General features: G+C 38.3%; 1 protein-coding gene across 2 annotated transcripts in view; it reads right to left on the bottom strand.

Annotated features, from left to right (window-relative positions):
• Positions 1–2,660: 2,660 nt before the first annotated feature.
• LOC129751751 (uncharacterized) overlaps positions 2,661–13,322 on the bottom strand; it is a 38,899-nt gene continuing 28,237 nt past the window's right edge. For both annotated transcript variants that reach the window (XM_055747441.1, XM_055747442.1), the window contains 8 exons: positions 9,985–10,129; positions 9,762–9,903; positions 8,732–8,850; positions 8,497–8,662; positions 8,085–8,435; positions 7,506–8,011; positions 7,023–7,451; positions 2,661–6,612 (listed from right to left, as the gene is read on the bottom strand). In XM_055747441.1, coding sequence (XP_055603416.1) covers positions 6,156–6,612; positions 7,023–7,451; positions 7,506–8,011; positions 8,085–8,435; positions 8,497–8,662; positions 8,732–8,850; positions 9,762–9,903; positions 9,985–10,129 — 2,315 coding nt within the window. In that variant the 3' untranslated portion in view covers positions 2,661–6,155. The remainder of the gene's footprint in view (positions 6,613–7,022; positions 7,452–7,505; positions 8,012–8,084; positions 8,436–8,496; positions 8,663–8,731; positions 8,851–9,761; positions 9,904–9,984; positions 10,130–13,322) is intronic.

The raw sequence follows: 13,322 nt of genomic DNA on the forward strand, positions 1-13,322 counted from the left end.
ACAAAGAATCAATTTTCTCGGATCAATCACTGGCACCTGGGGAGAGCCCATCCAGAAGATCTTTTAAAATTGTATCGAACAACCATTCTCTTAGTGATCGAATATGATAGCTTCAGTTTCCAGTCAGCTGCCAAATCTCATCTCATCAAACTCGAGCGTATCCAATACCGTTGTCTTCGCATCGCTTTGGGCTGTATGCCCTCAACGCACAACATGAGCCTTGAAGTTTTGGCAGGAATACTCCCTTTGAAAGATCGATCAATCTACTATCACTTCGGTTTCTTATCTGGTGTGAGGTCATGAACCCATTGGTGATTGTGGATTTTGAAAGGTTACTTGAGCAAAATCTTCAAACCAGATTTATGTCTATATACCATGTCCTCATGTCGATGCAGGTAAACCCTTCTTCGTATTCTCCAACTCGTGTTTGTAGCCCAGACTACGATCATTCTTCTGTCCAGTTTGATTTGTCTATGCAGCGGGAAATTCGTGGAATCTCGGACCCGCACCGTCCACTTCTGATTCCAAGAATTTTTGAAGCTAAATATAGACACATCTTACTTACTATATAGACACATCGATGCTGATAAAATATACTTTACCGATGGATCACTTATAGAGGAAATAACAGGATTTGGAGTGTTCAACGAAATATCTAGCGCCTCTTACAGTCTCCAGTCACCATGCTCTATGTATGTAGCGGAGTTAGCAGCTATTCACTGGGCTTTGGACAGTGTCGCTTCACGGCCAGTTGGACACTACTATATTGTTGCGGATAGTCTGAGCTCTGTTGAAGCTATCCATTCGATAAAACGAAAACTCCCTTAGGGCCCGAGGAAAACCACCCTATGTTCCAGTGAGAGATGTACTGGCCTGTGATAGACTTGGACTACATGTTCGAAATATACCATTTCCTAAAAGCTATTGATCTTCGTCTATAATTGTTTTTATTTTCATATTTCCCTATCTATTTTCTTTTCTATTCTAATTTAAGTGATTAACTAGATATAAGGTACACCGGGGTAAGTGTGGACGGTTTTTCGTATAGTTCAACTTTAAAAAATCGTTAAAAAATCAGCAGTGGAGCAAATTTCATAAAATTACATTCAATGTGATGCTAAACATGTTGTTTACTTTTCATGATCCGAATGCTAAATATAGCTAAATAATACAATTCATGAAGGATGAAGGACAGAAAGTTGAAAAAATGTGTAAACATCAAGTCTTTTGGAAGCCGTCCACACTTACCCCAGGCAGGGTTGGAGACAAAATTTTAGTTTTTTTGTAAATAAACTCTTTTTTCTTCGTTTTTAACCGCCGTTTCTTTTCCTAACTGGTTGTTTGGAATGTAAGGATTGTTTCAATGTAGAATTTTTCGCCATGAGCCAGCTAGTTTACGAGAAATTTGTAATAGAAAAAGATGCACATCAACTCGACATCGTAGTTGAAAATAGAAAATTCCCAAAAAGTCGCTGTAAACATCCGTTTTTGTCTGAATCGTATCTTTTTCACAGTTATTGGATAGATTACAAGTAAATTGAATATTCTGCATTAAAAGTTTGAGAAAATAGTGCTCAGGATTGTTTTAATAGCCATCGTCCACACTTACCCCGAATCCACACTTACCCCGGTGTACCTTAAGCAATTGTAAACAAACAAAAGGAGTTTGGCTCCTTAAAGCCTAAAGGTATGAGCCGTTTCAAATAAAGATGTTACAAAAAAATATGAATATGAAGGAGCTGCCTAGATCCGGAAGAAAACCTGGTTCCAGTCAGCCCCAGTTGGGTGCCTACTTGAGTGACTACTTTACTCATATCAAACGTAACCGATCGGTATCAACGCGTGATGTGGCTAAAAAGTTCAAAACCAGCTTTGGGATGATTCAGAAAATCAAGGCCAGAAACTCCTTGAAAACGTACAAGAAGCGGAAGGTACCTAAGAAATCAGTAGAGCATCAATCTCGAGCAAAAGCATGGATACTTCACGAACGTATTCTGGACAACAGCAACTGGTGCATCTTAATGGACGACGATACCTACGTCAAACAGGATTCAGGAGCGCTTCCCGGGCCACAATTCTTCTGCAACTGCAGGATTGCGACGGAAAAAAATGGAGCAGAAGGTCCTAGTATGGTAAGCTATTTATACCTGTGGTCTGCGGTCAAGTATTTTGAAGAGGAACTTTAGGAAGGAGGGGACAGTTTCTCAAAGCATGGAAGAATTCGAGAAATATTGAAAGGCAAAATCCAGGAAATGCACAAAAGCTACTGTGCAGAACCTGATGGAAGGCATTTCATCAAAAGTGCGATCATTCTTTGGAATATAATTTTTAGACTTATGTGTAACCATGATAATGTTTCTAATCATACTTATCTTCAATAAATAACCGAATAGCAAAAATTAAAATTATAAATTTTTATAATTTCTATTCTCAGAAAGATGTTACTAAGGAGTTTTCGGTACAGTCCTTATCAGAATTGAAAATTGATAAAGATGGATAGAAAAGTTAGGAGAAAATTATCTGATTTTCAAATCAGATTTAACATTCTGATTTCAGATTCAGTTTTTAAAATTAGATTTTCGATACAGATTCAGATTAGCAGAAGAACAATTTCTTTTTGGGGCGAATCGGATAATTTCAGCAATCAAAACACATCAATCGATGATTTTATGGACGTTTACATTCCTTTATTTTGAATTTTTTTGTTGTTTCTGTTCACTATCCGATACTTTAGAAAGTGGCACTAGCTTACATTTGATTCATCATATACCAGAACATTGCACCATTGTTTTTCATTTTCTTTTTTATCGTTAATTTTATTACAGTTGCAGTGAGTGTACTTTTGTGTGTTTGTATGCATATGTAAGTCTGTAGATTATTTAAATATTCGGTATGTATTTTTTAATGCATTCGGGTGTATTTTCCAAACGAGTGTATCTCCTTTATGCATTCGTTCAGATTTGTGTTTTCTCACAAGTCTCTAAAGCTATCACGGTAGAGAAACCAATAATAGTTTGAAAGGAGCAAACTGAGTTTTTCTTGCCTGTTTGTGTAACGTTATGAGTGTGAAAAAAGTGTAATAAAATAATCTTGAGCCCCTAATTTTTCGGTATGGTATTCTTGAGGTTTTTTTTTTCTATACACAGCGAGCAAGATATGTGTTTAATCAAAGTTTAGATTTTCAATTCTCTACAGTTGTTGATCACACTTTTTTCCAGGAAACTCGAAAAAAAAAGTTGAGCGAATAATGTGAGTACATTATATAATGGTTAACTAAACATAACACTTGATTATTTATGATACGAAAAGCGAAGCAATAAAACCCAAATTTGGTATCAACATCTACCAGATTGTTTGAGGCAAATCAACACAAAATGTGAAACTAGAATTATGAGCATGAAAACAACTCGAAAAAAATTATTTACAAACTAGATATCCTATATCATACAACTTAGACAATTTGAACTGGTGTAATGTTTAAATACAATGGTATCAAATAATTGTTCGTGACCACATGGAGAAATAATAACAGAAAAGTTGTGAGACCTTTATTAAACACAATTAACACAAATTCAGTGCACCGATTGCATCGCACACGTTTCTACCAATTTCATACAGAAAATAGATCACATAATTTCATCCTTACATATTTTTAGTTTATGCGGGGAATATTCGTTTAATAACATCCAAGAAATGTTACCAGGTTACGTGCTTCTTCAGTTGAAATTTTTCAGCAGTCTTACAACACCGATATATTTTGAGAATCATCAAATAGCAGATCGAGCAAAAATACATAAATTGAGGAATAGTAAAAACGTTTTAAAATTGTAGCATCAACTTAAAATTCAGAAGAAAAATTAATACTCAACAAGCAACTGTGTATCGATAAAATTTGATTAGATGATCCTTTTTGTTTGAAAGATACAGCAGAAGTTTTTCGTATTACAACATCACATTATCGCGGTCCTTATCACATGTGTACGGTAAACATTAAAAAATAGATGTTCCAGAAACAATCAGCTAGTTTACTTTACTTCAAAGCTCTGCTCACCTGCTGGTAATCGATCATTTCTTAAAAAACTAAAGACCAAAACTTATGAATTGTCCCAGCATTGAAACTGTAATTAAATTTTTATCAGAGAATAGTAACGGCTTTTCAGTCTATGGAATGAAAATCAACGACTGAAATAAGAAAAAAAGAGGAATTTTGATGCAATGAACAGGGAATTTGGACAGCTTCTTTCTAAGCTGAGCCGATAATTTTGGTCCTTTGTGACTGAATTCCTAAAAAATTCGACGAGCAATGATCCCTCATCTGATTCGTGTCTGGTTGTTGCACGAAAATTTTTCGTTTTTTCCTCTGAGGTCACAATTGAAACGGTAACGACACAAAGTACTAAGTATGTGTGTATGTGTGAGTGAGTTTTTGATGATTGCTTTCATTTCATTATTTTCGATTCATTCACGGTTTTAGGTTAACGCAATTGTTTTCGTTTAAATAGTAACACCCTTGAAAAAAAAACTCTTTCGTTCTTTTTTCACTTCTCTACCTGTTTTTCTCACTTTAAACATTTTGTTCAATTTTTTGGCTTATTTATGCATAAAACTACATCGATTTTTTTTTGTTTGCGTTTATTAGCATTTTTATGATTTTGCATTGTACTTATAAAATGAAATTAGCTTTAAGATTTTACAAAATAGTAACTAAATTGCTATTTTTTTACTGATTCTTCTCTTTTGTGTCGCGAACGAGGATCAATGGTTTGTATTCGTATTTCGCGCTCTAAGGCTATGTTATTCCATAGCCACAGTTCTAGTGGCGCAGAACTCTGACGGTAAACCGAAACAGTTTTGGAAGCAATCTTGGCATCTGTGATTTTCCGTTCATTTTCCATTTTCTTTTTTCTTCTCGTTTAATTATTCTCCATATTTTTCCTATAAGGCAAACTCTGGCGGTGGACCACAATTGGGATAACACAGGATAAACTTTGGTTTGAAACCGTTGGCTAGCTAATATTATCTATAATCGTGAAAAAAACGTTTTTTTTTTTCAACTGAAAGAAACTTGCTTTTAGTTGTTTTGCATTTGGTTGTTATAAGGTAGAAGAAAACCGATTGCTTCCAAAGCCGCTTACTTCAATAGCAGCACCTCCAGGCTAAATACCCCGGATTCCATCACAACAACTCTGTCCTGAGTCGAAAGCTGTATTATCGAAAATAAACAGAACTACTGTATCCCGTCTTTTTTTTTTTTTTTTTTTGTTAATGGTGAAGATCAAACCTACCATCTCTAAACTGTATTATTTTTATAAATTTCGTTTGCAGGAGCAATACTTTTCTTTTTCTATCATCCTCAGATGATCGGGTACAAGCAGCTGTCGAGGCACGTTTCCACATCAAGGTATCTTTTATGCCAAAAATTAAGGAAATTAAGAAGAAAAAAGGTGAAAGGCTTGGTAGAACAGAGTGAGTCTCGACAGAAACCAAGCTTCAAATTCTGAATATCAAAAAATTCTGATAAGTACTAACAGTTTTGGATGAAATTGAATTCTTAAAAATTAAAATAAGGATTTTTATTAGTGTAAATTTGTTTTGAAAAGAATTGCTCCAGCACACGCTATTTAATGAAGCAACGGAAAAATTAGCAACCAATAGATGAACTATCATTACTTTGTCTTCTATTTTTTTCACTTTATTTTATTTACAGTATGACAGTTTAAAGCTCGGTATTGCCAACTCTATCTTGGTCACTGACCACCAGCCACTGTAGTTTTATCGACTTTTGAAATATTTAACTATTAACTAGGATTTGCGCTTTAGAAGCTTAATTTTCAAGCTACTTGGGTTTGATTTTTATCGACATGAAAACAAAAAGAAAAAACAAAAACGAATAAAAAGTTCTCCAATCTCTGGCTATTAGTTATACGTTGAAGTACAGCTATAACCTAGGTAAAGTCGAAATAAACTTTGTCTTGTGGCATTGACATACTTTTTTTTGCTTCTACTTATTTCACATTTTTAGTATAAAGTTTTAATTTCGACTAACTCCCACTCACAGGTTTCAATCACACCGATCGATCGCTATCGATCCTCACCTTTAACTGCTATTTTTTTCATTAAACTGATCCATTCTCTAATGGCACAGTTGGTGGTTCTTATGGTGTCGGGTTGGGTTGGGTCGAAATTTCCACAGCGGAAACAGCGTTGGGTGCGACTACTAAATCTGAAGGAGAAACCAGCTCGGTTTGAGCCAGTATTTGTTTCGATGTTTCAATTGACGATGAAATTTCGCTATTGATTTTGCTATCCGGACTGGTACTGCTGACGATACTCTCGTCTTCAGCTTCTTTCGTGGATGGCTCGTTATCTCCTGCTGCTGATATCACAGGGTCTGCTGAAGTCTTTGTGTTATCATCTGTGGTTTCAACTGCTTCTAATACAGCTACAGATTCTGTCGATGCTATTTCTAAACGTGATGGCATATTTGTGGCCGTTTGTGATGGAATCTCTTCCGTTGTAGCTGAAGCATTCAACCCTTCGATAGGTTGATGTACGTTCTCATTTCCAAGTGAAGATGGCGAATTACTGGTGTCTTTCTCAGCGATTGGTGTACTGTGAAAAGATAAGAGTAGGGCAAAATTAACTTGGCAATGGACCTCTTTAGATATGATGGCAGGGATTGGAAATCACTCCTCTGCCTCTTGTATAAGGGCATTAAAATTTATCCGAAACGACCAATTTTGGCTGGAAAACCTTAGTGTTCGAAAGAAACATACAAATTCTCCAAAATTATGTGAAAATGGACAAACACAACAACTTGAAAGCATGTTTTCGCGAAATAAGCTTTTATCACGACTATGCATCTCGACACGACGGATATGACGAACATCTCTCAGTTTTAAGCTTTTTTTTAATCAGATTAAAGCTTTTTAGATCAATCTTAAGCTTTTCAGATGTTTTCAGCTTTTAGTATGGCTCCAAGGGCCTAAGTATATTACCCATTTAGAAAATTTTCAACGTACCTCTTGCAAACTTCAGCGGCTGGTACGAGCGGTTCTTCCGATAAGTAAACTGCTGATAATGCTGAGTCACCTCGAACGGGTCCATTGAGCGGCGCATCAAGCGGTTCTTGTCTTTCCAAGACAATCTCCAACGGATGCGGCGCACCGGAATCAAACAATGGCACATGATCTGCCCCGATACTGTTGTCGGAATCATTGAGTGGTATCGATGTATCACAATTACTGCTACTGCTACTACTATTACTGCTGCTGTTGTAGTTGCCTTCAATAGTACAATTAGCATTATCAACTCCGACACCGAGTAACGTATAATCTTCAGTTGCCACGTTGCTATTCCTGATATCGTCACGTCCAGTGTTGGGAGACACTTCGTCCATACCGATATTCGTGAGCGATCCGATCGCCAAAGTGTTATCGCTCGATAAAATGCTACAAGGAAAAAACGTTCAATAACCAACAATCAATTTCAAAACACAGCCTTACTTGGAAAGACTGAGCGCGGCTGGATCGAAAACAGAAGAGGAAATTTGTGTATCCGCAAAATGGTCACTAGACAAAGCGCTCGTCCCAGTAGAAGCGGCGAAGCTTGCGAAGAAATCCAGATCCGTATTATCTGAAGTGTTGCCACCACAGAAAGCAAGATTTTCATTAGTATCATAGAGAGTCCCACCGGCTCCTGTTGCTTCGGCCGCCGCCGCAGCTGCTGACTGAAAGTCGGCAAAGTGTGCATCAAAATCGGCAAAACCGTCAGATCCAAAGTTGGCCCATGTATCCGACATATCATCGAGCACACGACTTTCGGTGGTATCATCGTCCGGGTTATATAGATCTAGTTGGAAATTTTCCAAATTTTTCATTATCATTTCCCTTTCTCTTTCCATTTTCAAAAGGTCCATTTCTGAGGGGTCTATCCTGAAAGCATAGTTCACTGTCAGACTCTCGTTCACAGGAGACATATCCATGTCTTTCTTTGGATATGGGCGATTTGCCTGGAAAAATCAGAAATTCGATTTGGTTTATTCGTACATTTCGGTGTTTTTTTTTATTCCAAAATTGACTTACCAAATTCCGCTGTTGCCTTTCGATTCTCCATTCAACATCCAACTTAAAATTTAGCATATCACAAGACTCGAGAACGTTCTCGCCGACTAAGGCATACAGATCCTTCGAAACTTTTATGTTGGTGAAAAGGACATCGGCTATTTCGATAACATGGCCCATGTAGCCGAGCCTCATGGGTTCTGAGGGTTCTTCGTCTTCTTCAGAGGATTCGTCTCCATCGCCTTTTATCTTTTCAACGTTCAACGAGGGACGTACCTTTCCAGTTATAGAGTTAAAATGATCTAAATGCAAACGCTGATTGGCCTTCCACATTCTACACAACTTTGCTGGTAGTTCACAATCGCTGATAATCTGGAAATAAAAAATGTGGTTCAGTTGAAATACCGAAAAAAATACTTTTTTCAATACTCACGTGTCGCTGAAGATCGGATATAAGCAACGTGGTTTCACCTTCTTTCTGGTCAAACGACTGAAGGGCGTAATTAATGCACAGCTTAGCCTGGTGGTGTAAAAAGTTATTCCAACGATAGATCTTAAATAGGCGAATCAGTGTTATATAAAATTGGGTGCCGCATATTCTGTAAAAGAAGGAAGTTACATTAGCTCAACATTCTTGAGTTTATGATGTAAATTCGCTATGCACTTACGTCCTGATAACATCACTATTTTCGGTTTCTATTAATACTGTAAATAAATTACAAATTTGAAGTCTTACGTTTCCTAGAGGTGGTGACAGTACGCCGACTGTAGTAATGATGTCGGGTTTCTGAAAAAGATGCAAACAAACAACAGCGTTACCTATTGGCTTTTTTTTTTCAAAAATCAAGACTTATGTAGACTAAGAGCTATTTCGTTACGTCTGGTTGTTTTTATCAATGGTCAAACATTTCAGGCATTTTACTTCATGGCCATGACATGACATCCTCACTATTCTGTAAATACATCTCCTTCTAAAGAGAGAACGTAGTGCATCAGCCAATTGGCGAGCCTACGATTCTGGACGGCAGTCAGAGTGGAGTCAGCAACAAATTGAGGACGATTGTCTTAAAGAATTAGGCAGAGCATTTACAAAAATGTATTTATTCAGTAATGGAAAGAGTAGAAGTGAAAATTTTAACTAAGACTAAGGTCAATGATTACTGCGATAACTGCTTGTCAGTAACTAAACACGTAGCTGATGGTTGCTATTGTTGTTAAACAGCTTATAACTTTTTTGCCTAATAAGATACGAAGTTATGGTCTTCGACAAAGTTGTTCAGCGGAAAATTTTCTTTAGGAATTTATAAATTGGCACAACTGTCAGCTGGCTCGGTTCCACCGAAGAAACAAAAATAATGTTTATTTTTCAGTACAAAATATTCAATTTTCCCATCAAACCTAAATGTTCCAATTTACTCATGTAAACGTTACTTAAAAATTCTGCAAAAATCATGGATGAGTTTTGAACCAAAACGTAGCTTTTTAGACCCCAGGGTTTGAAAAATTCAAAAATGATCCCAAATCGACTCAGGCTAATGTGTATGTGTCTTCTCCGGCAGCACAGAGCGAAGGCTCAATAAAAATCGTGTTAGATAAATGCTTGTGGGGAAAATATTCATGATAAATTCAACCACTGGTAAAACATGAGAGTATTGTGTCTACACAGGTCCCTATTTTTAAAGTGTGTTTTCCACTCACCTGAGGCGGATTCTGTAAAATGTGAACAAACTCAGGTATTCTCGGGCGTATGGCATTGACCAAGCGTAGCACAACGTTGTCATGGTGATCCTTTTCGGCGTCCAGCACCATCTGGAGAGCAGTATCGGAAACCGGTTCCTGGCTGTTGAATCGACATAAAGTAGATGGTGAGTGAAAAAAGAACCTCGATCAAAAAGACAAAGAGGAGCCTCTCAAGACTTACATTATGGTGTTTTCCAGCAGTCGCAATAGGATCCGGATGCCGGCAACGATAGAGCTTTCCTCATTGTTCCCCTGTAGGATGATCGTCAACAACAACTCTGTGGTAGCTTCGTTTTCCAGTGTATCCAGGATGGGATCGGATGTCACTGCAAGATAAGGTCGGATGATTAAACCTCATGTCAGCAAGGATTAAATTCGTTATGAATTGTACAGGAATAAACATTAATTTGTATTTTACTCAACTGTTACTTTCTAGAACACATTGCAACATAAATAATATTTAGAAAAAATCATTACGTTTGACTTAATAAATACATTAAATTAAAAAGAAGGAGCATTTAAATTAAAAAAATATATACAACTTAATATTGCTGCAGAAGTCCAAACACGAAACATAAAACTAAAATTGTTAACCAGATGCATTGATTTAATTGCTCTATCGCAAACGCTGATATCATTTTCAGGCTAAACTTCCCCAATTTTAGAAATCGGTTGTTTTTCATAATTGTAACAATTTCTCGAAGAAAAAAACAATACAAAATTAAAAGGATTATAGACGAGGTTCGATTGCTTTTGGTACTGAACAAATTTTCAGCATGTATTTAGTTCAAGTCTGTTATGTGCCATGTTGAGGTATTCGGACCGGGAATCTTCTGGAAAGTTATCAAGTCAGCTACTAGACGTCACAGAATGTCTTCGAGCCGCAACCACTGGAAGGAAGGTCGTTTTGCTTAAAAAAGATGGAGGCATCAGATTGGAAGCAACTAGAAGGTCTTCGGACCAGTATCATAGAGGATCTTAGCAGAGTCACGGAAAGGTCATTGATGCAATCCATGGAAGGTCATTTGGTCGGTACCAGGTCGAATGACTGGGAGTGCTATGAAAGGTCGTCGAATCAGAATTACTGGGAGATCATCGAATCGGTCCATCGAAGATCGTCATACATCGAACCAGTATTATTGAGGGTCGACGAGAAGAAGCTATGAGGTACTCGAACCGGGCTTGTCGAAAGTCGTTGGAGGTCTCCGACCAGAGAGCTACTGGAAGGATGCCAGGCCACTGAAGCCACTGAAGGACGTGTTACTAGTAGCCTCTGGCAGGCCACAGCAAGTGGAGATCGTCGGACTGAGAGCTACTAAAAGGTTGTCAAATTGGAGTCATGAGAAAGTCTTTACGTATGAACCAGATATAAGACACTCGTCGAAGACAGTGATCCATAAAAAGGTCCGGAGCTAGGTGTAAGATCGTCTGACAAGAGCCAGTCAGAGATCGTTGAACCAGGAGCTACTCAAAGGTTGTCGAACAGGAAGGAGGATCGTCGGACCCTCGGTTCAACGAACCGATGCCTCGAAAGATACTGGAAGGTTGTTTGGCCAGAGCAGAGCTATCGGGACGTTCGAACATTTCGACGCAGCATTAACCGTGATGAATACCACCCTTAAAAAAGTTAGCCCATTTTTTGAAGCCTAATAACTTTTTTATTTTAACTCCAATCGTTTTCCAGTCTTCGGATAAAATATTTGTCATAATTTGGGCTTTAAGAAAACCCAAAAGAAAATGGCCGAAAGAAACCAAAGTTATTGATGAAAAAATAGTTTTTCTCCCGAACAAAATGTCTCAAAATCTCATACAAACTTCAGGCTCATTGAGCGACCCCTTCCCGTGATCCGATCTCGCCCAAATTTGGCATGAGATTTTGCACTAAGCCTAGGATTAATTTTAGCCTGCAGCACATAACTTTTTCAAAAGTCGGGTCATTTGGGGCACTCTAGTATGCATTGATCGCTTTTGATGGAATTTTATCCATGTTGAAAAGCAATTTGAACGATACAAGTGGGTAACAGGCTTAACCGGTAATTTTTTTCTACAGGGAATTTTGTGAGCGCATTAAGCTACTGTAGACCAAACCGAGGATTGCCGTGGAATCCTTCAGCAATTGAGCAACTGAACGACCTTGACCTGGCTGACGATATTGTTTTGCTCGCCCAAACACAACAAGACACGCAGAGCAAACTCGACGACCTCACCGAAAGCTTCAAGGCAGCAGGTCTCAAAATTAATGTCGGAAAGACCCAGTCGATGGAAATCAACACAGAAAATCGTTCCAATTTCCTGGTAGCTGGACAAAAGGTTGCGACAGTGGAGTGCTTCCATTATCTTGGTAGCCAGATTACGCCTGATGGTGGTACCAAGAAGGACATCAAAACCCGGATCAGAAAAGCCCGATTTGCGTTTGCGAGTCTCCGAAACATCTGGCGCTCACGCCAGATCTCTCTACGAACTAAGATCCGAATCTTCAACTCAAACGTCAAATCCGTATTGCTGTACGGGTGTGAAACTTCGTGACATATGCGGTGACGACGCGAAAACTGCAAGTTTTTGTGAATCGCTGCCTGCGGAACATCATCCGCGCTTGGTGGCCTGGCAACTGGATCTCAAACGTTGAACTTCATCGCCGGTGTCATCAAAAGGCGCTAGAAATCGAGATTCGGGAACGTAAGTGGAGATGGATCGGGCACACGCTGCGAAGAGGCAGGCCCAAAAGCTCGTGTCGGCGAAGTCTAGCCGCTGAAATCCGCACAGTTGACGAGAACCTTGACTGGCAGCAAGTGAAGACGCTGGCTCCGGATCGCCAGCAGTGGAGATCTTTTATCTCAGCCCTATGCGTCGGTCAATCGGCGCCGGACCCTTAGGTAGGTATTAAGCTACTGGTTGATCTGCACAGGTTGGATACATTCAATTCGATCAACACGAAAAAAGTTGATTATTTTGTAGTCGTAATTTGTTGGATGATTTTCGTTCGGAAGAAACTCACATCTCTGATAACGTATAATCAGTAAAGTCACAAAGACGACAATGATAATGGTAGTCAGTAAACTGTTAGGGATGTTCTAAGGGAGCAAAAGGAATGCGTATCTACTGAGAATGGGATTAGACGAGTTAAATTTTCTTGGATCAGTAATAAGTAGACTATCGATGTAGGTTTTTTTTTAATTTGACATATGGATGTAGGTTTTGAAATTAATCTTGCGAATGAATAGTACAAGATTTCGAGGTTTCAGCAACCACGAAGTCATATATCCGAACTTCATCTGTTCATCATCAGAATTATTCAGGAGTTATGCATATGCTAGTCTGGAAGAAGAAGGTAGAGAAATAAGAACGTCGTTGAAAAATAATAATAATAATCGAAGACCATAACTACTGCCTTGGGGTACGCCAGAACAGTTGCTAAATACTGATAGCTCATTGGAAAATGCCTCTGGACCCTTTGACAGGTGGCTCAAATCGTTATCAGAATGCCTCACACTTTCCTTCAAAAGAAATTAATAAAATGAA

This window comes from Uranotaenia lowii, chromosome 3, assembly GCF_029784155.1.
Source record: "Uranotaenia lowii strain MFRU-FL chromosome 3, ASM2978415v1, whole genome shotgun sequence".
Taxonomy (NCBI): Eukaryota; Metazoa; Arthropoda; class Insecta; order Diptera; family Culicidae; genus Uranotaenia; species Uranotaenia lowii.